The sequence below is a fragment of the Mustela lutreola genome, chromosome 9 (genome assembly GCF_030435805.1).
Source record: "Mustela lutreola isolate mMusLut2 chromosome 9, mMusLut2.pri, whole genome shotgun sequence".
Lineage (NCBI taxonomy): Eukaryota > Metazoa > Chordata > Mammalia > Carnivora > Mustelidae > Mustela > Mustela lutreola.
Genome location: NC_081298.1, coordinates 64,602,227 through 64,630,178, shown reverse-complemented (window position 1 = coordinate 64,630,178; position 27,952 = coordinate 64,602,227). Strand labels below are relative to the sequence as shown.

Genomic DNA, 27,952 nt, shown 5'->3' with positions numbered 1-27,952 from the left:
TAGCTGAGGATCTATTATTATTCTGTGTGTGCATGTGTGTGCACTACTTTTATCTTAGGCCTACAAATTTGCAAATAAGAGCTTTTTTCACTAACACCCTAATATATATCAGGTTCCAAATGCAGATGCTTCATATAAATTAAGTTAGGCCTTAAAAGAGCCCCATTTCAGAAGTAATGTATACAGTGCACCAGTAGAGAAGGGGGTCTCAGAAAGGTTAGGGACTAGCTTCAAGCCACAGTGGCACCAGGACCTCAAGGCTGGTAGTTTTCAATGTGCTGCTGTTGCTTTGTTAACTTGTCGCATTCCTCTGCTTGGGCTGCTCTACATATTTCTAACAGTTACATCTGGGCAAGTCCTAGACATCCTGCCTCATCTCCCTTAAGCTTGTGTGAAACAAGCTATGGGTATTGCTGTCACTAAGAACTAGGAGTTCAACCTCGGGGACACAACTGTGTTTGAGACACTCAGTAACAGAATAGCCAGCAGAAACAAGTTTAACTTAATTCACAGTAAGTATTATTAATGACATCTGTGTTTTAGATGGTTAGTTTATGGCACCATTTTCTTGTAGAGTAAAACAACTTGCTTTATTTGGCATTATGTTACCCAAGGCTTCTATGCATACCTAGATAGCTGGTGGTTCATGTTTATGATAATGCATGTGAGAAAGTCTAAGCTCATGAAGCAGTTTCTGCATCAAAGAAAGAATGAGTTGTGACTTTTTATTTTACTTAATTTTGTTATATTCTAATTTCTACACAATGGCAATCTATGCAGAGCTTGCCCTCAATCATTCACTCATTCATTTGTTCATTTACTCTTTCATTCAGCACGGATTTCCTGAACTGCTATGTGTTCTGGCCCTGGAAATAGAGTGAAAACAAGACAGGAGGTTGTCTCTGTCCCTAAGGAATTTACACGACAGTGTCAACCTCAACACACTGCTTCATCACATAGTTCTATATCAGAGAGTACCAAACACGGAAGTGAACCAAAGGTTTGTGTTACAAACAGTGGTCATAAAGACATGCATTTTACTGTCTGAGAATAAACCCCCTCCAGGCCCACCAGCCCAGACAAGCATGGGTGCAACAAGGCAAGAGGCCAAATGTTATTCTACTGTTAACAAGAAGAGAGAGCAAACACAGTGCAGCAGACCTGCAGAGGAACCGCCAAAGGAAACTGTCACACAGACTCAAAATCACCCACCATCATGACATATGGTGCATAGTACAATGATTCATTCCCATGATGAGAGCCGTGATTAACCTAGAGTTTCAGGATGTATGCAATTTAAAAAAGCAAGTATGTACATAGAATGATTTACAAAGATTTCAATTATAAAAACTTATTTTAACAAATTTTGGCAGTAAACTAAGTTATAATTATTTAAAAATTCACATACGTATAACATCTCCTTTACCATATCAAATTTTTTTATTTAAAGATTTTATTTATTTATTTGACAGACAGAGATTACAAGTAGGCAGAGAAGCAGGCAGAGAGAGAGGAGGAAGCAGGCTCCCCGCTGAGCAGAGAGCCCGAAGCGGAGCTCAATCCCAGGACCCTGGAACCACGACCTGAGCCAAAGGCAAAGGCTTTAACCCACTGAGCCACCCAGATGCCCTACCATATCAAATTTAAAATTAATTTTACTGGGCATTTGTTTTAAAAAAACACTTAATCCCTGAGCGCCTGGGTGGCTCAGTTGGTGAGGCATCTGACTCTGATTTCAGCTCAGGTCATGGTCTCAGAGTCTTGAGATTAAGCCTCACATCAGAGCCCATGCTCAGCAGGGAGTCTGCTTGAGACTCTCTCTCCCTCCACTCTCCTCCCCCAGTTTACACCCACGCAAGCACACACACTCTTTTTCTGTCTCTAAAAATAGACAAATAAATCTTTAAAACACCACTTTGTCCTACTTAAAATATATTGAGTATAATCTCTAGAAGTAATTAAGGAAAATATTATTAGTATTATTTTATAGATTAAACTCCCCCCCTCCAAGAAGTTAAATAATTTGCTTCATGGAAGGTTAGTGGCACCAGAGCCCAAGAGAGTTGATACATATTCACAATTTGAAAAGTTGATCAGAAAGCCTTTAAAAGCTTTTAAGTGTTATTTTTTTGTATTTACCATACGTAAGGTATGGGTTTAGCAGTTTATTTTTGAGTTAGACATAACTAAATAGCTTCCCTCCATGGAATCTCAAGTGTTACCGGCTTTGATTACAGACAAAAGACACAACTGATAACACACCAAAACAATCTCCTAGTAGTCAAAACTGATCAAGTCTTTGATCCTATGCAAAACTGAGTACTACAATATGGCTTCCCCTTGAGATGAAGTAAAGGACAGAATCCTTAGCACATATTAAGTGTGCCATAATGTTATCTCATCCCTTTATGATTAACACCTGGTGAGGACTCAATATTGTTATCTCAACTATTTATAACATTGTAGGAGCTCCAATTATGTTACCCGTTTTCAATGTATCTCAACTACAATTCATGCCTAAAAATTTCCCTCAAGTTTAACTGCTTCTGTGTCTAAACTTCCCTTTTCTCTTTTTGAGAAATCAGAGAGGAAAAGACCTCTCTTTGACTGAGAAATCCAACTTTCTTTAGTAAATGGGTCGTATAAGCAAAGCCAACCCCAGAAATGAGCATCTACTGAGGGATGAGAAGAGGGGCCGAATGGTCCTGTTGTTTCAGAAGAAATACTTACTTCTGAGAGTTTTTCTTTACACAGTGGACAGTGTGGGGCGTGGTCAAGGCAGCGCTCAAGGCATTTCAGGCAAAACATATGTCCACATGGTGTAGTAACAGGCTCAAAAAGCAACCTGGAAAATATATCTGAGTTTTTAGCCGAAAGTGTCCAAAAGAGATCTTCAAATAATCTATTTATTTTCAAAAAATTCCTTAAGAAAATTCCCTCATGACTACAGAAATTACTGATATCCATTTTCCATTGAGATTTTCCTTATCAAATTTTTAGAAAATAAATCACTCATTACTAAGGTATACATAATTTCTCTGATAATAAAAAGCCCATTATGGTTAGGATATCCAATTCAGAAAGGATGAGCTTTTCAAAGAGTTACACAGGTTCTTTGTCATCTTACCTCATGCAGAGGGCACACTCAAAGTCAGTTACATCTATGGAGAGCTCTGGACTTTCTCCTACGTTAGAGGTCATGTTCCTTTGAGGTGAGGAATCAGCCTCTGAAAAAGTTTAAAATGCTATTATTAACATTGCTCACCTGGACAAGAACATGCAACAACTGCATTTTCTCTGGCTAAAATGTGTCACACCAATATAACAAATCATGCTGGGTAAGATGTTTGCTATCAGATTAACCATAGACAACAATAATTTATCTGGACCGTAAGCATGAATAAAATTTAAAGTTTTAACTCAATTTTCCCTATTTCTGACTATTAAGCCTTTGTAGGCTTAGTCATTTTAAACTGTTCTATCATCATAAAGCTGATCTATTCCTTTCATTATTCATTTTAAACTATCTGTATAATTTTTTTTAATATACTGAATGTTAACTAACAGTCTATCACTCTGGAGTCATACAACTCCATGACAAAATCACTTGCTGACCTTTCTTGGGTACTTTCCCAGGGCCATTCAGCTCATGCATGTCCTCCAAATCATCTGGAAACTGTCTCTTTAAACCGGTGCTGGGTGCTACTGGAAGGATGCTCTCTAACACTTCTTTATCCTCTTCAAAGTGCAGACCCAGTATAAAATACAAAACTGAAGAATTGGTATTTCTAAACACATCAGATTTCTCAGATGCATTCTGTTTAAATAGGAAAAAAGAATCCTGAGTATTAAGAAATCATAGCATAACAGAAAACAAGAATCCTGTAGTGGCCTTTCTTAGAAATCTCTGGAAAAAAAGAGGGCTTATGCTCTTCCTTCATGATAGGTTTCATCTGTTAACTTTGAAGATGAGCTTTACACTTCCCACGGTTAAAAAAAAAAAAAAAAGAATAATTCTTTTTGAGACAGATCAACTGAACATCAATCTTTGTATATTCAAATCACCCTTTTGCTTTCTTTTCTCCAAGCCAAAATTAACGAGAGTCTCCTGATGCCTCGGGTTCTCAACGTGTGACGTCCTGAATGCTTCTACATGTTTCTTTCAGTTGTTTTCATTACTTCCACCAACTTCCTTCAAAAGATTCAACTTTCAGGTTGAGGAGCTAGAAACCAGTCTTGAGAAGTAATTCCAACTAACATAATGCCACAATCTGAATAACTTATAAGTGTTCAAAATTACAAATTACGTAAAGGTTAATCAAGGTAATATTGACAAACACACATGTTACCTTAGAACCCCCAGCACCGCTGCCTTCTTCCAGAGGCTGGGTGTTTACATGGCTGGCACACTGAGCTTTTAGCCTGCTGTTCAATATTCTGCTTTGGATGGAAGATGTCAAATTCTGATGCGTGTTTTCTGAAGCTGGAAAAAATACCTCACACATTACCTATAAAATTTCCAAGAAGAAAAAAAAAGTATTTTAAAACTCTTGAAAAATACATAATATACCTTAGAGATCCAAAGGAAACTGTAAGGCCAAGTAGACCTAACACACTGAAAAGAATAATTGCCATATTACAACTGCCACTATTTCAAAACTCAAGTTTCTGAAACTATAAAGCATTGATGAGGCATGTTATCTACCAGTCCCTTCCCAGCTTAGCCTTATCAGTTACAAAATATGAACATTACCATTTCTTCCTGCTGGGTCCTTATACACCTGCTACAGAAAATCACCCCTAAAAGTCTCATGATTAAGAGAGAAAATTAGAGGTTCAAAGGTTGCAAGGATCCTAAATTAAATTCGAGTTGTGATCACCCACAGGACTGAGATATTTCTAGAACACCGCTCAATGTACAAGAGAACCACAAGAGCCACCCAATAAAGAACTTTAAGGGAGACCAGATGAAGAGCTATAATTCTAGTTCAAGAGCCATGAACTAGCCTTTGGTGGTGGTGGAAAGTAACTGCCAGTCACTTGATTGTCCTGCCAAACCTCATGGACTCAGCTGAATCCAAAGGCTAAGAGAGGTACAAAGGAGAAACAGAAACATAATAAAGAACCTGCCACTGTTCTTCATGTGACAGGTCAGTGCATCCGCACCCATGATCCCTGTATAAAGAAGGAACAGCACTCAGTAGGGACATCAATGTCCCCAGCACTGGCTCTGAGGGGCTCCAACAAAGCAGCAGAAGTCTGCCTAGGAGATGACCACATTTCATGGGCATCAACAGGCTGGCAGTGTTCGGGCACTGAGATAGAAGATACCTACCACTCACAGAATGCTACAGGGAGAAAGTATCACCCACAAAGACAAGAAGCACCTCAAGTATCACCAGACCTGGACTGTGGCACTGAGACCTTTGTAAATCTGCTTAATTTTGAGTTCAGGCTGAGTTTCTTAAGCTGTTATAAGGAGCAGTTGAGATATGTTTTAAGGTTCCTGTGAAATTTGCAGGTGGGACAAAGCAGTCAGGGATAGAAAAGCCAATGTTAAGATTCAGTATTATTTTGACAAGTTGAAACAATGGCCAAAACCCATAAGTGATCATTTGACAGCATTAAGAAAGACCAGTGCCCTGCACAATACAAGGATAAAAAGTATTGCTAGAAGGTTCTCACAGAAAACAAAAAAAGATCTAGGTGTTTGGGCTAACTACAGTTCCTATAGGAGCCAAGAGTGTGATGGTATTAGCCTAAAATAAAAACCAAACACAAACAAAAAAACATACCTCATGGTATGAACAAAAGGGAAGGTAAAATTTCCCCCATCTGTCGCTGTCAGATGTGGATGCTGGGGGACACGAGAATGCATCCAAAGGAGGAAACCTTTTAACCTTGTAACTATTGTAAGGCCTCTTAAACATAGGGTGGATTCCCACAGTAAATGTGACTCGGTGACCTTTAATATGACTGGGTTAAAGACCTGAATAAGAGAAAAGATATTTCTGCATCATACTGACTAAGCGTGGCTGAGAATTTTAAGTCAAACTTTCCAGCTGAACTGGTATATTTTGTATATTATCACAATGTCTTTTATAGGGCTCCTATACAAACTAGAACGCTTGAAATTACAACTCTAAGAAAACTCACTCTGCTTTGCCTAGCCTCACACATCAACCCTGCCTCCTTAGCTCATGTCATTACTTCAGTGGAGCAGGGAGTGTACTAGTGCTATCTCATGATACGTAGTGTTTTATCCCTGGATGAACATTATCAAACGTGTGAAACTCATCATTAATCCTTGTGTTTTTAATCACATTGTCATGAATATTCAGAACTATATTTTTTGTTTACCTGACATTCAGGAGTTACTCAGCATGGACATCAAGGCTATAAATGAGACTTAAGAAAGAAATTCATTTAAAGAAAAATCACACCTTCTGTGCTTCTTTCTTCACTGAGTTACATTCAGGATTTAAAGCAAGGCAGTAGAGAAACTCCTTTAATGCTTCCTTACTTCTTCCCAATCCAGAAAGAGCCTGAGCCTTCATATGATGTCCCTGGATTCATCAAAAGACAAGATATACATTTTTTAAAAGTGTGATAATATAATTGCATACAAAGAGCCCCAGAAAAAAATCATTAGAACTACTGAATTTTCATATCAGCTAGAATAAACAAAAACCCACCCGGAATGGCTCTAGGTCTACTACCCTGGAACTGGAGCAAATCCGAGTATTTCATAAACACAATCTATAAACAGAACACAGAAGTCACCAGACCAGGAATTTGAGCCCAAGGCAGTTTCAAGGGCCATGCTAAGTAAGAGAGAAGTGGCTATCTACCAATTTCAAAGATACTCAGTCATCACAGATCACAACCATGTTCCTGTGTTTCAGGAGCATAGTCTTGTGAGAGAAGACCAATATGACCAGAAATAGCTATAACATAAAGCATATAATACAAAATACTACAACAGAAATAAACAAAATACAATATGGATCAGTATTTTCCACCAGAAGGTTTTTTTTGTTTTTTGTTTTTTTTTTGTGGTGAGTGCAGTGTTTTCTCAAATCATTGTAAATACTGTAATTTGTTTTGTATTGTCAATACTGTAATTTGTCAGTTCATATATTTCCATTTGGGTCAGTCCTGATCATGCATTTTAGTCTTTTTCTTCTTTATTTTATTGAATTTTTTTTCTTGTTAGTCCCTGTTTCTTCATTCTTATTTTTAAAAAGATGTGCTGTTTCCAACTGGTTTTATCTCACATTGAGTCAGACCCTTGACCTCATAGAGACTTCATTGCCAAATGGAAGACTTTTTGGGTCCTTCATCTACGTAAGGGGGATCTATTTGAGAGGTTTGATTTTCAGGTATATAGTAGGGAAATCAAGCCTTAGGCTGGAAGCCCCATGTATCAGGATTTAGAGGGGCTTACTTAGGGGGCCGGGGGACCTCCTGCATGCATTGCTAGCCATACTTTTCCCAAGCAGTCTGTCCAAATTCTTTGCAGGAGGTGGGGGTGGGGCAATATGATTTATTTATTTTTTAATTTTTTAATTTTTATTTATTTATTTATTTTGCCCCACTACTGTTCTGCATGGCAGGATGAACTGGTGTTTCAAGCAACCCACCTTTCTCATTCCTTTCCCAAGAGCTTAAACTGAATCTTCTCTGGAGTTTGTTTTAGGACATGAGGTCAGCTCCCATTTGAACTATTTGAACTATAATGTTCTCTGTTTTTTCGTCCACTTACCTGCATCCCAAAAATCTGCTGAGCTTTCTCATCCCATAAATATTCCCTATTCTCTTCCGTGGTAGACTTATACTTGCTTATACTTTCTTGCTGCCACAGTTTTATGGAGGTGTAATTTATATATAATAAAATTCACCAATTTTAAATGTATAATATAGGACTTTTGACAAATGTACACAGTGTGTAAGTACAACCACAATGATAACGTAGCACATTTCCATCACCCCAGAATGTTCTCACATGCTCTTCAAAGTCGATCCTCACCTCTTTCCAAGTCTAAGAACCACTGATCAGTCACTACAGTTTTTTTTTTTTTGAGAATTTCACTTAATGAAATCACACATGTATTTGTGTGCCTTCTTTCATTTTAATGCGATGCTTCTGAAGTTCATCCACATTGCTGAACGGATCAATACTTCATTATTCCCTATTACCAAGTAGGTGTCAATGAATGATTATACTAAAATCTGTTTATTTATTTATATTTTTTAATTTTTAAAAATAAATATTATTAGTTTCATAGTATTTCATTCAGGCAAGTGAATCATATGGTGAACCAGAAATTTTTTTTTTTAAAGATTTTATTTATTTATTTGTGAGAGAGAGAGAGTGAGAGCGAGCACAGGCAGACAGAGTGGAAGGCAGAGTCAGAGGGAGAAGCAGGCTCCCTGCAGAGCAAGGAGCCCGATGTGGGACTCGATCCCAGGACGCTGGGATCATGACCTGAGCCGAAGGCAGCTGCTCAACCAACTGAGCCACCCAGGTGTCCCGAACCAGAAATTTTTAAGCTACCTGATACTTGCCGGCCAGTAACCTTACTCAGATGGCAGTTATGATAGGTAATGTACATAGTACAGCTTACCTTGTTCATCCCCTCAAAATGTCTCAGAATGATACATTTTGAGAGTTAAAGCAAATAGGAAAAAAAAAATACTGTCATGAAGCCCAAAACTAAGAATTTAACCTCCTCAAAATGATAGCTGAATTCATTTTTTAATCCAGATTTATTGAGGAACAACTGACAAATATAAATGTATATAAAATATAGCATCCATCATGATGATTTGATATACACATACACAGTGAAATGATTCCCACAATCAAGGTAATTACACACCCACCACCTCACATACTTAACTTCTTTCCTTCTTCCTTCCTTCCTTCTTTTGCAGTGAGGATCTACTCCTGAAAAATTTCAAGTATGTACTCTTGAAAAATTTCAAGTATGTAATACTGCATTATTAATTATAGTCACCATGCTGTATATTGGATCCTCAAAATCTCCGTACCCTTTGACTTACATCTCCCCATATTCCCCTCCCTCCAGGCCCTGGCAATCACTGTTCTGTTCTGTTTCTAGGAAATTACTTTTTGTTTGACAAATACTATACAGTATTTATCTCCTGTCTGGCTTCTTTCATTTAGCACAGTACCTGCCAGATTCATCCACATTATTGGAAATAACACAATTTCCTTCTTTTTAAAGGCTGAATAATATCCCTGTGTGTGTGTGTGTGTGTGTGTGTGTGTGTGACACCTTCTTAAATTGCCCACACTTAGGTTGTTTCCATATCTTGGGTACCGGGAATAATGCAATAATGAACATGGGAGTGTAGCTATCTGTTAACTAACTGAGTATAGCTATACTGGCTTCATTCCTCTATATACCTAGAAGTGGGACTACCGGATCATATGGTAGTTCCATTTTTTACCTGAAGAGGGGCTGCATACAGTTTTCCATAATGGGTGTACTGATTTACATTCTCACTAACAGAAGACAAGGGTATCCTTTCCCCCACATCATTGCCCACATTTATTATCTCTTGTCTTTTTGATACTAGCCATCCTAACAAGTTGTGAGGTGCTAGCTCATTGCGGTATTGATTTGCATCTTTGATTAGTAATGTTGAGCACCTTTTCATGGACCTATTTGTTATTTGTAGATCTTCTTTGGAAAAAATGTCTAGTCAGGACCTTTGTCTATCTCACTATTCAATTTTTGCTATGGAGTTGGAGGAGTTCTTCATATATTCTGGATATTAGTCCATTCTCAGACATATGGTTTGCAAATACTGTCTCCCATTCCATTGCTTACCTTTTTAGTTTATTGTTTGCTGTGCAGAAGCTTTTAGTTTGATACACTCCTACTTGTTTATTTTAGCTTTTGGTACCTGTGCTTTTGGGATCACATCCAAAAAATAACTGCCAAGGCCAATCTCAAGGAGATTTTTCCCTGTTTTCTTCTAGGAGTTTCACAGTTTCATGTTTTACATTTAAGTCTTTAAACCAAGCACATTTTTGTGGGTGGTATAAGGTAGGAGCCCGGTTTCATTCTTTTGCATATGGATATCCAGTTTTCCTAACACTATTTATTGAAGAAATCCTTTTCTCACTTTATGTTCTTGGCACCTTGGCATAAGATTAGTTGATTACAAACGCATAGGTATATTTATAGCTTTAAATTTTGTTTTCTTGGTCTGTGTGGCTATTTTTTATGTCAGTACCATACTGTTTTGCTTGCTGTAACTTTCAACATAATTTGAAATCAGGAAGCGTGATGCTTCCAGCTCTGTTCTTCTCAAGATTGCCCTGGCTATTAAGGATCTTTTGTGCTTCCTTATGAATTTTTTTTTTAAAGATTTTATTTATTTATTTGACAGAGAGAAATTACAAGTACACTGAGAGGCAGGCAGAGAGAGAGAGAAGGAAGCAGGCTCCCTGCCGAGCAGAGAGCCCGATGTGGGACTCGATCCCAGGACCCTGAGATCATGACCTGAGCCGAAGGCAGCGGCTTAACCCACTGAGCCACCCAGGCGCCCTTCCTTATGAATTTTAGAATAGTTTTTTCTACTTCCATGAAAAATCCCATTAGAATTTTTAAAGGAATTACATTGACTCTGTAAATTGCTTTGAGCAGTATGGACAATTTAACATCAACTCTCCAATCTAAGAACACAGGATAACTTTCCATTTATTTGCTTCTTCAACTTCTTTCAATGTCTTACGGTTTTCAGTATACAGGTCTTTCACCTCTTTGGCTAAATTTTTTGCTATTTTTTTTATTCTTGATGTTATTGTACATGGGACTACTTTCTAAATTTCTCTTCAGATAGCATTGGAATGCTGATTTTGTGTCCTGCAACTTTAGAGAATACATTGATTAGTTCCAACAGTTTTTTGGTGGAGTATTCAGGGTTTTCTATATATAAACCATGTCATCTGCAAGCAGATAATTTTACTTCTTCCTTTCTGATTAGATACTTTTTATTTTCTCCCTTTTCTTGCCAAATTGCTGTGGTGGGGACTTCTCCAGTATTATGTTGAACAGAAGTGGTAAGAGAGGGCATTCTTATCTTATCCCTGATCTTAGAGGAAAGGCTTTTAAATTTTTACTGTTGAGTATGATGTTAGCTGTGGGATTGCACATATAACTTTAAATATGTTGAAGAATATTCCTTCTACACCTAATTCATTGACAGTTTTTATCTGATAGGATGTTGAATTATGTCAAATATTTTTTCTGCATCTATTGAGATGACCATATGATTTTTATTCTTCATTATGTTAATGTGGTGTATCACATTGATTACTTTGCAACAGTAGAATCATCCTTGCATCCCAGCAATAAATCCACTTGATCATGGTATACAATTCTTTTAAGATGTTCCTGAATTCTGTTTGCTAGTATTTTGTTGAGGGTCTTGCATCTATGTTCATCAGAGATATTGGCCTATAATTTTCTTTTCTTGGAGTGTCTTTATCTGGATTCAGGATAAAGGTAATGTTGGCCTCATAAAATGAGTCTGGAAGTGTTCCTTCCTCTTGAGTTCTTTGAAGAGTTTGAGACAGATTGGTATTAGTTCTTCTTTAAATGTTTGGTAGAATTTACCTGTGAAACCATTTGTCCTGGGCTTTTATTTTTTGGGAGATTTTGATTACTGATTCAATCTCCTTGCTCATTACTGGTCTGTTCAGATTTTTTATATTTTCATAAGTCTTAGTAAGTTGGACGTTTCCAGGAATTTTTGCCCGTTCTTTGAAGTTATGTCAATTGCTGGCATATAATTATTCAAAGTCCTTTACAATCCTTTGTATTTCTGTGGCATCAGTTGTAATGCTTCCTCCATTTATAATTTCGTTCTTTTGAGTCATCTTTTTTTTCTTAGTCTAGCATAAGGTTTGTCAGTTTTATCTTTTCAAGAAACCAATTCGTAGTTTCATTGATCATTTCTGTTGTCTTTCTAGTCTCTATTTTGTTCCTGCTCTAATTTTTATTCCTTTTGCTAAATTTGGGCTTAGTTTTTTTTTTCCTAGTTACTTGAGGAATAAGATTAAGTTGCTTAAAGTATTTTTTATTAATGTAGGTGTAAACTTCCCTATTAGTACTGCGTCTGCTGCACCCCATAAGTTTTGGTATGTGTGTTTCCATTTCCATTTGTCTCAAGTTTTATTTCTCCTTTGATTTCTTCTTTGACTCACTGGTTGTTTATAAGTCTGTTGTTTCATTTCCACATATTTGTGAATTTTCCAGCTTTCTTCCCGTTACTATTTCTAGTTTCATGACATTTTGTCTGGAAAGAATACCTGATTTAATTAATAAGAATATTTCAATCTTCTTAAATTTGTTAAGACTTGTTTGGTGACCTAACATATCAACCATCCGGGAGAATGTTCTGTTTGCTCTTGAAAAACAATATATATTTTGCTGCTCTTGGATGGAATATCCTATATGTATTTATAAGATCCATTTGGCCTAAAATGTAGTCCAAGTCCATTATTTCCTTACTGGTTTTCTGACTGGACAAGGTAGATCCAAGGGGGAAAGACTTTCCTCTAAAGTTGGCTGCAAGGGCACAGGCTGGCTAGGGTGCCGTGGCAGTCTCCATGCAGATCTGGCAATGGAGTCCAACACTGGTGAAGGCTGTGGGAATACTCAGCACCCAAGACCGTAGGCATCCTGTGGGTGTCTGTGATAGCAGTGATGGCTAGGGCTGTTGGAGTCCTTGGTGGTAAAGCCTGCAGGGATCACCCTATTCTATGTTGTCCATGGGTGTTAAATTCTAGCCAAGAGGATCCCCTTTGGTGATGGTGTGCTGGCATTCACAGCAGCAGAGAAGCTGGGGTCACAGGCTCAGTGATATGCAGAACTACCTCAGCCCATGGTCTGGGTCACAGACTCCCTTAGCTCTGATGACATTATCTGAGGTATAAGAGTGTGTGCAGATCACCTGTGGAACTGGCATCTGGGTCTCTGGACCTTCTTGCAGTGACTTGAGTTTAGGGGAGTGAGATGCCTCAGCAGATAGCCTAGTGGTAACAAGGCAAAGAGGTATCCCAATTCAGGACCAAGGGGGTGGGGCACAGAGGAGCAGCTATATGGCCCCCAGTGATGGCACAACAGCAGCTACATAGCCTCAACTCAGGACCAAGGGGGTGGGATACACAGCAATGGCAGCCTGACCCAATGGTAGCAGGTCAAAGTCATCACTTCGGACCCAGAATGCAGGGTGCAGAGCAGCAGAAGCTCAGATTTGAAATGGTAGGTCAGTGACAAGGCTTAGGACTGAGGGGGTTGGCCACAACACAGAGGCAGCTCTGCTTCCTGTAGATGGTGAGGCCCTGTAGCATTCTAGTCCTGGAGAGCAGGGCAGTAACTTGGACTCCAGCGGGCAGGTGTCACCACAACAACAATGCTAGCCCTGGGAAGGAAACCCTGAGGCAGAATTCTGGGCAGCTCCATCAGCAGGGTTCAGCATTGGTTCAAGAGTATTGCGGTCCTCAATAGCAAAGCCTGCAGAAGCTCATGGTGATGACAAGGATTAAAAGAGTCCTCTGGTTCTCTTTACCCCATGGGATGAAATTCCTCTGAGGGGATTCTTCTTGCTGTTGAGCTGCTCTGGACTGGGAGATGGAGTGACAGAGGTAAAATACTTCCTCCACTTTTCTTTGAGGCCATCCTTAGCTCTGGGGCTCTACAGAGTTTCTGCTGCTGCTGCTTTACTGTAGTCCAGAGCTGTTTTCATTGCTTTATAGTTGTTTATTTATTGTTTTTGTTGATTTTGTGGGGGAAATGAGTGTTGGGACCCCCCCCCAGTCTGCAATTTTTTTGCTGACAAATGTTCTGTTAAATGTTGATGGGGGCCTATGGATTATTTTCAGTCTTTGACTATTACGAATTAAGCTGTTATAAATATCACATTAACATCTTTTTACTTCTCTTGGGAAAATATCTAAAAGCATGATTGTTAGGTCACATTAGAAGTGTATGCTTAACTTTATTTTTTCTTCATAAGTCTTTTTTTAAAAAAAAGATTTTATTTATTTATTTGACAGAGATCACAAGTAGGCAGAGAGGCAGGCAGAGAGAGGAAGAGAAGCAGACTCCCTGCTGAGTAGAGAGCCTGATGCAGGGCTTGATCCCAAGACGCTGGGATCATGACCTGAGCCAAAGACAGAGGCTTTAACCCTCGGAGCCACCCAGACACCGCTGTATGCTTAACTTTAAAGAAACTTCCAAAACTGTCTTCCATTGTGGCTGCCCTATTTTGCATTCCCACCACATTGTATATCCTCATTCACACTTGGTATGATCCATCTTTTAAGTTTAAGCCATTTTGGTGGGTATTTAGTGGTATCTCCTTGAGGTTTTAATTTGCAATTTTCCTAGTGACTAATCATGTGGAGCCTCTTTTCATGTGTTCAGTTGATATTCCTATGTCTTGTTTAGTGAAGTATCTGTCCCTGCCCATTACTTAACTGGGTTATTTACTTTATATGCACTATATATGATATATGGTTTACCAGATATATGTCTTACAAACATTTTCTCCCATTCTGTTTGCCATTTTGTCTTTGAAGCAACATCTTTTGAAGAAAGGAGTTTTCAGTTTTGATGAAGACAAATTTACCTTTTTTTTTTTTTTTTCACAATTTGTCCTGTGTCCTGGTTAAGAAATCTTTGCTTTACAAAAAGTGTCAGAGATTTTTATGTTTTGATTCAGATATGCTATGGTTATAGACTATATGTTTAAGTCTATGCTTCATTTAGTGTTAATTTTAATATACAATATAAAGAGAGGGTTGAGGTTCATTTTTTTTGGCAAATAGATATTCAATTGTCTCCTACTAAAATCATGAAAAATTATCCTTTCCCTGTAGAGTTATTTTTGCACTATTGTAAAAAACTAATTCACCACCTATGTGTAGGTGTATTTCTGTACCGTCTTCTGTTTTAGTAATCTAAACAGGTCTCATTACTGTAGCTTTATAGTGAGTCTTGGTATCAGGTAGTGTCTTTCCTGCAATCCATTCTTATTTGTTTAAATAGTTTTGGCTCTTCTGTCCCTTGTATTTCCATAAATGTGCGGAAATATATACAAACATAAATATATGTATGTTTTAAAGCCAATTTGTCAAAATCTGCAAAGAAAAATACGAGAATTTTAATTGGGGCTGTGTTGTTTTTATTTGGGGAATCTGTCATCTTATTAACATTGAGTCTTCTGATCCATGAACATTGTCCATATTTATACTTATTTACTGATACTTAATTTCTCTCAGCAATGTTTTGTAGTTTTCAGTATACAGATCTTGTAGGTACTTCATTAACTTTATCCCTAAATATGTCATTTTTTAAAAACTATTGTAACAGTATTATTTTTCAAATATCATTTTTATAATTGTTTCTTGTTGGTGAGTAGAATATGATTAGTTTCATTTATGCATACCACCTCATATACTGCAAGCTTTTTGTAAATTTCTTGAGATTTCCCAGCAATTATATCAACTGTGAATAGACAGTATTACACTTTCCTCTTTCTTATTTATGTCTTTTATTTCTTTTCTTTTCTCTTTTTTTAATCTTTGTTTTTTGTTTTTGTTTTTGTTTTACCATTCTGTCTAGGACCTCCAGTACCTTATTGGTAAGTGGTAAAAGCAAACACCTTTTATTTTTCTTGGTTTTAGCAAAAAGGCATTCCATTCCCTACCATCAAGTATGATGTTTTCTGTAAGGGTTTTCATAGATAATGGTTATCAGACTGAGGAAATCCCCCATTTCTAGTTCATACAAAGTTTTTAACATGAAGGGCATTCAGTTTTATCAAGTGCTTTATCTTCTTCATTTATTGCATTTTTTTCATTCTGTCAATACATACAAATTTATTTTCAAATGAGATAATGAGAGATATCAGTTTAAATTTTTTTATATTTTTGCCTGTTATTTTTTAATCATAATAATGCTTTTCTCATAAAATAAGTGTTACTTCTTTTTCTGTTTTCCAGAAGAGTCTTGGAAGGACTGACATTGTTTCGTCCTTAAATGTGTGATAGAATTCACCAGTAATTCCATCTGGTCATGATATCTTGTTGGGGGGCGGTGGTTAACTACAACTTAGAGTGATAAGTTTACTGAGGTTCTCTATTTCTTCTTGAATGAATACTGGTAGTTTGTATCTTTCAAGGATTTTGTTAATTCTAGGTTGTTGAATGTATTGGTATAAAGTTGTTCATAAAATTGTTCCTTTTTTTTACTCTTTTAAGGTCTGTGGGATCTTTAGTGATAGCTCCTCTTATTTCTGATATTAGTAATCTATATCTTTTCTCTTTTTTCCTGATTAATCTGAAGTATATCAATTTCACTGATCATTTCAAAACAATAGGTTTTGTTTCATTGGCCTTTCTTTATTGTTTTTCTGTTTTCTATTTATTGACTCTTAGCTCTTCTATTTCTTTCTTTCTACTTTTATTTTAATTTGCTCTTCTTTTCTTAGTTTTTTAAGGAGGAAACAGATCACTCTTTTGAGACCTTACTTATTTAATCATTTACAATTGTTATAAATTTCCCTCAAAGAATTGCTTAGCTGCATATGACTAATTAGATGTAATGTGCCTTTATTATCAATGATTTCAAATAGTCCCTAGTTTCCTTTGTGATTTCTTCTTTATTCCATGGATTGTTTAGAGGTAATCTGATTAAAACAGGTATCTAAGGATTTCCTGAATATTTTATTGTCATCAGTTACTCTTTTCATTCTATTATCAGAAAGCATACTCTTCAAGATTTCAATAATTTGAAATCTGTTGAGACTTATTTTACCAGCATAGGACTTTATGAGCATTAAAAAGCACAGGTATGGGCGCCTGGGTGGCTCAGTTGGTTAAGCAGCTGCCTCCGGCTCAGGTCATGATCCCGGAATCCTGGGATCGAGTCCTACATGCGGTTCCCAGCTCCACGGGGAGTCTGCTTCTTCCTCTGACCTTCTCCCTCTCATGCTCTCTCTCACTGTCTCTCTCTCAAATAAATAAATAAAATTTTAAAATAAAATAAAAAGCACAGGTATGCTTACCCATTTGGATAAGATCAAACTTACCACATGCCTACTTGTATTTCTCATATGGGCAAATATTTTGTTAGTACTGGTTTATCTCCATTTGCACCAAAAGCTTTGAATCAGTATCAGCCATGATGGATGGCTTGAAAGGACAGTTTTTGCCTAGATAAAACACATTGGTATAGGAGTCTCCAACTGAAAACTCAAAGTTGGTTCTACAAGTGCTTCCGTCATCTCAACCACAGTTAAACACTTCATCCTTCCCTCAGTCCTTTCAACTTACTTTCTTTCCAAAGTCACTTCTGCCCTAATCCTTTAGGTATAGTATTAACCTGGAAACAAATTTCTATCCTTCATTATCTTAAGTTGATTTACTGGGGTATACTTCTATTAACGTTGTTTTTCACTAGGCACTTACCAAGAATTGAGGTCCACAGATTTGCAATAAACCCTAAAGGCATAATCCAAATCACCAAAACTAGTAACTCTTTTTCTGGCTCTCTTACAGTTAAAATTACCTATGTAACTTTGTAATATCTAAGTCTATCTTTCACCACAGAGACACTGCCAAGTTTTTAGCTCAAAGAATCAATACTGTGGAGAAGAAACAAGCTTCACAGGACAATACAGGTCTACTGTCAGTCAGAAATACTAAACTTATAATTCATAACAATTAAGGCTCAATCATTACTGACAGAAATTAACTCAGAAGATTAGTAGATCAAGGAACAGGAGAAAAGTTATCAGAAAAAGGAGGAGAGGGGCGCCTGGGTGGCTCAGTGGGTTAAGCCGCTGCCTTCGGCTCAGGTCATGATCTCAGGGTCCTGGGATCGAGTCCCGCATCGGGCTCTCTGCTCAGCAGGGAGCCTGCTTCCTCCTCTCTCTCTCTGCCTGCCTCTCTGCCTACTTGTAATCTCTCTCTGTCAAATAAATAAATAAATAAAAAAAAAAAAAAAAAAAAAAAAAAAGAAAAAGGAGGAGAAAGTGTTTTTAGTGAAGCAAGCAAGCAAAAAAACAGATTTCTGGGCTTAGTCCAACAAACATTTGTTTCCCATTCTTGGGCTAATCCCCAATTCCAATTTAACACTCAATCTAAGCTGAAAACATTTTGTTTTAAAGAGGGGAAGTTTGGATAGAAGGAAGGAAAGAAGGGCATCTTTTCTATTAAGATGAGTTAATGCCTCTTCAATGTTTCTAAAACAAAAAAAAGTAATACAGAGGAACAAAGTATTTTTACGTACTAGCTAATACAGCATGTGATCCACGTTAATTTCATTACGAGTTCCTTAAAACCTTAAAATCTCTTTTGGGTTTTATAAATCCAGAGATTCATGAAAAAGCTACAACTATCATTGTTTATCTTTTTAATCCTCAGTGACAACTTAAACTATATATATATATATTTTAAGATTTTATTTATTTATTTGACACAGAGAGAGATCACAAGTAGGCAGAGAGGCAGGTGGAGAGAGAGAGGGAAGCAGGCTCCCTGATGAACAGAGAGCCCAATGTGAGGCTCGATCCCAGGACCTGAGCTGAAGGCAGAGGCTTAACCCATTGAGCCACCCAAACACCTCTCAGCTATCATTTTTATATTAACAAAGTTTATTTTGTGTCATCACAGAAAGCAATATTAGACCTTTCCCACATAGGCTAAAATTATCCCAAAATACATACAAAACACTTACCTTTCACTAACAACATATATATGTTCCATGCATATTAGGGCCCAACTGTTAATCATGATTATTATAGGAACTTACTAAAGTGTAATTTTAAGCATTTCCCCTTTACTCACAAATTTATCTAATTTTATCATTGTGTTTATATCTTCACTTATTAAAAAGTCATATTATTCAGCTAAATATTTCCTAAAAGTATTCAAAGTATTTTTCTTTTTTAATTATTGTGTTATGTTAGTCACCATACAGTACATCATTAGTTTTTGATGTTGTGTTCCAAGATTCATTGTTTACATATGATACTCAGTGCTCCATGCAATATGTGCCTTCCTTAATACCCACCACATGCTCACTCATCCCCCGTCCTCCTCCCCTCTAAAACCCTCGGTTTGTTTCTAAGAGTCCACAGTCTCTCATGGTTCATCTCTCTCTCTGATGCCCCCTCCTTCACTTTTCTTGTCCTTCTTCTAATGTCCTCCATGTTATTCCTTATGTTCCACTAGTAAGTGAAACCATATGATTATTGACTTTCTCTGCTTGACTTATTTCACTCAGCATAATTTCCTCCAGTCCCATCCATGTTGATACAAAAGTTGGGCATTCATCCTTTCTGATGGCTGAGTAACAGTCCATTGTGTGTATGGACCACATCTTCTTTAACCATTCGTCTGTTGAAGGACATCTTGGATCTCTCCACAGTTTGGCTATTGTGGCTATTGCTGCTATGAACACTGGGGTGCATATGGCCCTTCATTTCACTACCTCTGTATCTTTGGGGTAAATACCCAGTAGCGTTTCTTAACTAAATCCATTTCGGAGACTTTTTGGTCTTTTAAACTGAGTTGGCTTATTACGAAGTGGATTGCTACATTTAGACTATTATCATGAAGGAAATGAACATTGTGTGTAGGTACTTAATCACAATCACTAGTTTATTCTTAAGAAAATCCCATAAAATTACATTTATTATCTCCAAAGCCAACAAATACCTTAGTCAAATACCTTAGTTAAGAGAGGTTCATTCTGACAAACTGCATTGGCATCCTGGAGAGCCTGCTCGTAGTTCTTCATGGTTAAATATAACTCTGCTCGCAGCAGCAATAACGAATTATCTCTAGGAGCTGAAAGACATGGGCAATAGAAAAAAATTAAAATGACTACATTTAAAAATAAATCTTTAGGTCACTAAAAAGTATTAAATTAAATTGGAAAATAAACATAAAGGCAAAATAAATCTTTCCTCCCTCAAATCTTATGTGGTTGGTTTAATAGCTTGGTAAGTATACTTTACATAGCTTCTCTCAGGAAAACAGAAAGCGTATCAACAAGACTTCAAAATGCACCAAGAAATACAGACTGCCGAAAACACACTAGGCATAGCATAATCTACAATAATTAGTAAATGCTGAATCATCTTAATGCTATAACTAGGCCTTAAAAATGAAGAGTTAAAATAACTTTCTTGAGGGGTGCCTAGGTGGCTCAAAGGGTTACACATCTGCCTTCAGTTCAGGTCATGACCCCAGCGTCCTGGGATTAAGCTCTGCATCAGGCTCTTTGCTAAGTGAGGAGCCTGCTTCTCCCTCTCCCTTTGTTTGCTTGTGCTCTCTCTGTTAAATAAATAAATAAAATCTTTAATAAATAAATTTCTTGAAAGTACACAAGGAAATTCATACTCAAGAAACAAAAACGCATAATTTGTTTTCTTCTACAACTGCACGGATGTGGACTTACCATCATAATTGTATCTACAGTACGTCCTCTTAAGTGAGAAAAGAAGGGGAAAAAAAACTTTCTCAAACAGAAGAAAGCTTGAAAACTGCTCGTATGAGACTATGGGGAAACACCTACCTACACAGAAGTCAAGAGTGACTGTGAGCTGATGTATGGTACGTGAAGTCCTTGATTTGGCAAGGTACAATGGGAAAGTGACAAAGCCAGAGCTCATGAAAGGAGAACCATCACAGCCATTTTCATACTGATGGACCTGGTTCAGTCTACCTATACTCATCACAGCATCTTTGTTATAGAGCAACAGCATGCATTTTAATTGACAATAAATATTCTAAGTACCTAATGTGTTCTCATTTCTCTACCTAATACCTGTTTCAGTTTGCTCCAAATCCTAGACCCTGACGCTCAATCAAACTAGGCACTTGTTACTTTCCAAATGCCACCATGTCTCCTCTTAGTTTATGCAGGTAAGTGAGCAAGTGTGCATAACAAACTCATGCAAAAGGATATTATATCAAGACATGGTGGGACTACTTATGACTGTGTTATTGCTACATATGTGTGATATAAGATCTGACAAGGAAAAAAAGTGGAAAAAGAGGAAAGAAATGGCAGAAATGGAGAATCTAGCAAGAAAAGTTGAATCTTTTAAAATAACATTGACTGGTTAGAGTAAAGATCAACAACTTTTTTTCTGCAAAAAGCCAAACAGTAAGTATTTTAGCTTTTGTAGGCCAGGAAGAAACTTAAGGCTATTGTACACGTACTTATATAACAAAAGAGAAAACAAATTTTCACACAAAATTTTTTATTGACAAAATGTAAAAATAACAGTAATAATTTAGTACTTTTTTGTTAACATTGGTCTACTAATTAGAAGAATGGAATTCTTTGGGAGAAGGGACATTTCCTTAAATTTCAAAGTTGGTGTTCCCTATAATCAAAATAAATTGAAAATGTTCATGTGTTGGTTATGATCTCTAATGAGATTTTATGTTTTTCATCTTAGAATATGAAATATGGATGTCAATCTACAAGCATATGGTTTTAAAATGAGCATTTTGTTGCTTAGAAGTTCTTTATAGAATTCTATTAGATTCTTCTCAGATTTATCTCTGGAGTATGTCATTATACAGTAAATATAATTACAGATTAATCATTTCCAACTGAAGACTAAGTGAAAGTTCCTCAAATGCACAATTAAATTTACTTTCAAATACAGAAATAACCTGTAGAGATTTTGGAAATCTCAAAAAAAAAAAAAAAAAAAAGCCTGCTAGAACTATAGTTCGAACTTAAATACTCATGCTGCAAATGGGGTGAGACTGAAGATCTCTCACTTTGTTCCCACTTTGCCAGAGTTCATTCTCTATACTCTTCTAAACAACCATATTATGCGCATGGCATGCTCTGGCATGTTAGGTTTTATTTCTTGCATTTCTTTTTACTTCCACATTGCTGTAACAGTGGTGATAGCAGACATTTTTCTCTTATTCTTGAATTTAAAAAAGGACACGTGGAATGTTTTAACATAAATTATGTTTACTGTAAGCTCCTGACAGAGAATATTCATCAAATTAGTTACATTTTTTTCTATTCCTAGTTTTCTACGAAAGCATTGTAACAGTATGTGAGAGGTTCCTTGGGAGTGTATCTCCTTAAATCTGTCTTTATAGTGAATTACATTGAATAATTTGTCTAATACTGAAATTTATTAAATCCCTTAAATTCTTGGGATGAGCTCATCTTGACCTTCGGTCTTACTGTATGGCTGGATTCAAATACTAAGAAATTTAATTAAGATTTTGGCAACTCATGTACATACGTTAAGACTAGTCTATAAATTTTCCCTTAAGCTTTACTTGATTATAGTATCAAAACTACATTAATCTTACAAAATTAAATGCAAAATATCCCATATCTCTCTATGATCTGAAATAAGATGAAAGTTAATCTTCCTTGACAGTTTGTAAAAACTTGCTTGACCAGTGTCTTTTTCAAGAGAAAAGCCCTGAGTAACACTTCTATTTTGTTTATGATTATTGGTCAGTGTCAGGTTTTTACTTCTTCTTGGGTCAATTATGATAATTTATAGTTTCCTCAAAATTGTCCTTTTCACATAGACTTTAAAATCTGATATATTCTTTTATAACTGCAACTATGCTTTTTCTTCATCACATTTGCCAAACATTTCTTTTATTGGTCTTTGTAACCAATTTCTGACTTCTTAGCCAACTCAATTTTTTTTTGCTTTTTGTTTCACTCATGTTTTCTGCATTATTTCTTTGCTTACATTTATGTTAGCTTACTTGATCTTGACAAAATTTTTGGAGTTAAAAACACTCCTCATTTACCTTTATTTTTAACCATTCTTTTCTAATGAATACATTTAAACCTCTACTCTGACACTTTTTAAAATAAAGATTTTATTTATTTACTTGATACAGAGAGAGAGAGATCCCAAGTAGGCAGAGAGGCAGGCAGAGAGAGACAGTGAAGCAGGCTCCCTGAGCAGAAAGCCTGATGCAGGGCTTGATCCCAGGACCCTGAGATCATGACCTGAGACGAAGACAGAGGCTTAAGCCACTGAGCAACGCAGGTGCCCCTCTACTCCTCACATTCTAAAGTCTCTTTTTACTCAAGTCCAAAACAATCACTTCCCATCCAGGGAATCAAACCATTTTCTTTGTTGACTTCCACCATTTGGCAATCCATTTATGAAGCTAGAACTTCATAATTTAATCTTTTAAAACATTTCAAATCAATCTCTGTACATTTCCTAAGCATTAAGCCTTAAGTTTAATAAAACTGAGGGAATTTTTGGAGGAATCACAAAAAATAAGGAAAAGGAAAAGCAACTTAAAATTCTTTGTGTGGAGACAGCTTATGGAAGAAAACTGCATGTGCACACCTTCCAAGAAACTGACAAAAATATCCGAACAGTTGATCAGTTATCCCCTGTATGAGGAAAGGAGTCAACAAGAGTACGGTTTGAGAGCCAGGCTTTGTAAGGCAAAGAAGAGAAAGTCTACTCTCTACATTTGTGTTTAAGGTTAATCAAAGACTGTTCTCCAACTGCAACCCAGGGTCATCATCATGCTGGGATCTAGAGTTACCACCCTAAGATGTGTCAAATGAGTAGGCAGTGATGAGAAGGAGAGAACTCCACAAGTGTTATTTAGGAAGAGTTGAATGAATTGATACACAAAGCAATGACAGCTAAGTAGTGGTCGTGGTGAATAGAAAGAATAAACGGCAGTACTCCTCATGGGTTGTTCAAAATGATGTAGGACTTACAAAGTCAAGGCTACAAATCTTAAGTGTGTATCTTGAACTTTTATATACATATACACCTGAGTGATCACTATCCAGATCAGGGCCTAAGAAGCCTCCTTTGCATACTTTCCAAGGTGGTACACCTTTCCTAAAGGTAACCACCATTCTGACTTCTATCACCATGGATTACTTTCACCTGCTTCTAAACTTATACACAAGGTTATATGAATAGAATGTACTCTTCTGTATCTGTCACTATCATTTTCTGAGATTCCTCCATATTGCTGTATGTCTGTTTCTTTAAAAAAAGACTGCTGCATAATACACTGTATGACTTGATTTATATACTCATTCTACTGGTGGGTTGTTATCGAAATATTTTTGGCATATATTTATGTGTATATATATATATATATATGTGTGTGTGTGTGTGCGTGTGTATATATATCTGCCATGAAGATTCTTACAGATGTCTTTTGTTGGCATAAGCATTAATTTCTACTTGGCACATACTAAAAAATGGAAATACTGTGCCAGAAGTTATGTTTATGTTTATCTTTAGTAGGCACTCCCAAACATACTTAACTTGCATCAGTTTTCATTCCACCAGCAATGTAAGAGTTTCGATTGCTTCCAATACTAGATACAGTTACTCTTTTTCATTTTCAGGTATGATTTAAATCTGCATTTGGTAAGTAATTACATTGGTCACCCTTCCATATACTTATTGCCCATTTTGATATCTAGTTTTACAAAGCACCTGTTCAACTCTGCCTATTAGACAGACTTCCTTTTTTGCTCTTGAAGTACACACATTCTTTACAGTATTCCGAAACGACATTCTCATTTAGATACATATTACAAATACCCATCACCTTTTTACTCTTTTCGGAAGTCTCTGAGGAACAGAAATTATTCATTTTAATTAAATCAAATTTATCTATCTTTTCCTATATGGTTATGATTTTTGTGTCTTAAAAAGTATCACCTACCCTAAGTTTATGAAAATATTCTATGATTTCTTTTAGATAATCTGATTATAATTTCCATGTGTGATGTGCAATGAGCATCTAGGTTCATTTTTTCCCAAATGGATAAGCAACAGACTAAGACTATTTTTTTTTAAATTTTTTAAAAGATTTTATTTATTCATTTGACAGACAGAGATCACAAGTAGGCAGAGAGGCAGGCAGAGAGAAAGGAGGAAGAAGGCTCTCTTCAGAGCCAAGAGCCTGACGGGGGGCTCAATCCCAAGACCCCGGGACCATGACCTGAGCCAAAGGCAGAGGCTCCAACCCACTGAGCCACCCAGGCACCCCTCTTTTCTATCTATCTATACTTGGGCCAATACAACTCTGTGCTAATTTCTGTAGCTGTATTATACTAAGCCTCTGTATCTTACAGTGTCAGTTCTCCAGCTTTCTTATTTTTTTCCTCATTATTGCCTTGGCCATTCATCAATTTCCACCCAAACCATGAGCTGAGATTTTGACTGAGAATTCACTGAATCTGTGGTTCAATATGCACAAAACTGACGTCTTTCACTTATTTAATTTCTCGAAATAAGTTCTTGAACAACTTTCAGGTATTTCAAGATCTACTCTGATGATTTTTTTGATTACATAATTACATAAGTGGATTTTCTATTCTTTTTTTTTTTTACTAAGTATATATAATTACCACTGATCTTTCTGTATTACCTTCTAGTCAACAATCTTGATAATCCACTTATAATTTCTAAGAGTTCAAATGTTCCTCTGAAGTACCAATGTACTCCAACATGTCATCTACAAATAATGTTTTATTTTTCCAATCTCAATATCTTTTTTCTCCTCGTTGCACCAGCTAGAATCTTAACACAATGCAAAATGGCAGCGATGGCAGCAAACACCATTGTCACCTTTTCCTTCAGTGGGAAAACAGTCAGTATTTCATCATTATGATGGTTGCTTAAGACTTTTTTAAATGTAAATTCAATTTAGTTAACATACAGTGTATTATTAGTTTTAGGGGTAGAATTTAGTTATTCATCAGCTGCATATATTACACATATCAAGTGCTCTCCTTAAGGCCTATCACTCAACTATCCCTTCCCCCACCCGCCTCCCCTCCAGCAACCCTGTTTGTTTCCTAGAGTTAAGAGTCTCTGATTGTTTGCCTCTCTCTCCATTTTTATCTTATTTTACTTTCCCTTCCTTTCCCCTATATTCATCTGTTGGCTTCTTATATTCCATATATGAGTGAAATCATATGGTATTTGACTTTCTCTGACTTATTTCACTTAGCATAATACCATTTCCATCCATGTCATTTGAGATGGCAAGATTTCGTTCTTTCTGATGGCTGAGGAATATTCCATTTCATATATATACATCTTTATCCATTCACCTGTCAATGGACATGTGGGCTCTTTCCATAGTTTGGTTATTGTAGACATTGCTGCTATGAACAGTGGGGTCCATGTGCTCTTTCAAATTACTATTTTTGTATCCTCTGGCTAAATACCCAGTAGTGCAATTGCTGGGTCATAGGGAAACTATATTTTCAAAGTTTTGAGGCATCTCCTACTGTTTTCCAGAGTGGTTGCACCAGCTTGCATTCCAACCAACAATGTAAGAGGGTCCCCCTTTCTCCACATCCTCGCCAACATCGGTTGTTTCCTTAGTTGTTAATTTTAGCCATTCTCACAACTGTGTGGTATATCTCATTGTTTTGATTTGTATTTCCCTGCTACAGATTCTTGTAGATATTCCTTAATATATTAAGACGGTCCCCCTGTATTCCTACTTTCCTAAAAGATGTTAACACAGGTCATATGATTTTTCTTTATTCTATAGATGTATGAATTACATTGGCAGATATACAAGGATTAAATGAAAACTTTATTTGATTATGATGTGTTTTAAGTGTACCACTGGATTCAGTCTGCTAATATTTTGCTTCCCAAAGGTAACCATTGCCCTTACTTATAATATGCTATAGTAATTTTCCCTGTTTGGATTTTCAAATAGAAATAGACAGTAGAAATGCTTTTGAGTCTGGCTTCTTTCACCCAACATTGTGTTTGTGATTTCTTCACATTGTAGTGTGCAACTGTAGCTGGTTTACTTTCTTTCTGTATAGTATTTCAAAAGACATCATAATATAGTCCCTTACTGCATTCTTATTGGCCATTTGGGTTGCTTCCCCTTCAGGGCTATCTCTACTTAAGGATATACACTCTTGCACATTCTTGTACATTCTTTCAGTGCACATACATGCAAACCTTACTGAAACTGCTCAAAGGACCTATCTAACATTTCAAATACTACCAAACAATTTTCCAAGTGTATAATTTGCAGACCATCCATAGCATATGATAGTTCTCATTTTCTCCATCATCTCCAACAGTTGATATTGTGATCTTCTACATTTCCAGCAGCTGTTTTCTTTGTAATCTTTAAGACTTATTTATTTTAGAGAGAGCATGAGCAGGGGGAGGGGCAGATGGGGAGAAGGGGAGAGAGAGAGAGACAGAGAGAAGCAGACTCCCCACTGAGCAGGGAGCCTGCCACTGGGTATGATCTGACCTGACCTGAGCCAAAATCAAGAGTCGGCCATTTAACTGACTTGGTCACCCAGGAACCCCAACAACTGTTTTTAAAAATTCTATACTTCTATTGTCTAAGACAGTAGCCACTAGCTACTAGTGTGGCTAGCAGGCAACAGAAATGGGGCTGGAGCAACAGGGTAACAGAGATATTTACTTTTTAATTTCAACTAATTTAAATTTAAATTTAAAAGCTGAAACTTTGAATTTGGAACAATTTCAGTATGACAATCCACTTTTTCAACTCTAAATTCTATGAAACTAAAATATAAAGGAAGTATTTCTGATGAAAATTTTGTATCCAAATTGGGGTAGGCAGCACATGTAAAATACACAATGCATTTGAAAGTTTTTTTAAGTAAAATCTCCATTTTTTTTAACATTGAAGGTATGTTGAAATAATATTCTGGATGTATATGTTTTAAAAATATTAAGATAAATCTCATCTGCTTCTATTCACTTTTTACATGTGGCTAAAAGGAAATTTAAAACTACATTATGTGGCTTACACAGTATTTCCACTGGATAGTGCTGCTCCATGCTACATATACATAAACAAGATAGATGAAAATTC

The 27,952-nt window shown here is 36.6% G+C and overlaps 1 protein-coding gene across 1 annotated transcript in view; it reads right to left on the bottom strand.

The window, feature by feature from the left end:
* Positions 1–27,952, bottom strand: part of LONRF2 (LON peptidase N-terminal domain and ring finger 2) — a 44,026-nt gene that overhangs the window by 13,750 nt on the left and 2,324 nt on the right. The window contains exons 2-7 of the mRNA XM_059134518.1: positions 19,782–19,900; positions 6,444–6,566; positions 4,350–4,508; positions 3,616–3,817; positions 3,128–3,227; positions 2,731–2,845 (exon numbers count right to left, since the gene is read on the bottom strand). Of these exons, the coding sequence (XP_058990501.1) occupies positions 2,731–2,845; positions 3,128–3,227; positions 3,616–3,817; positions 4,350–4,508; positions 6,444–6,566; positions 19,782–19,900 (818 nt within the window). The remainder of the gene's footprint in view (positions 1–2,730; positions 2,846–3,127; positions 3,228–3,615; positions 3,818–4,349; positions 4,509–6,443; positions 6,567–19,781; positions 19,901–27,952) is intronic.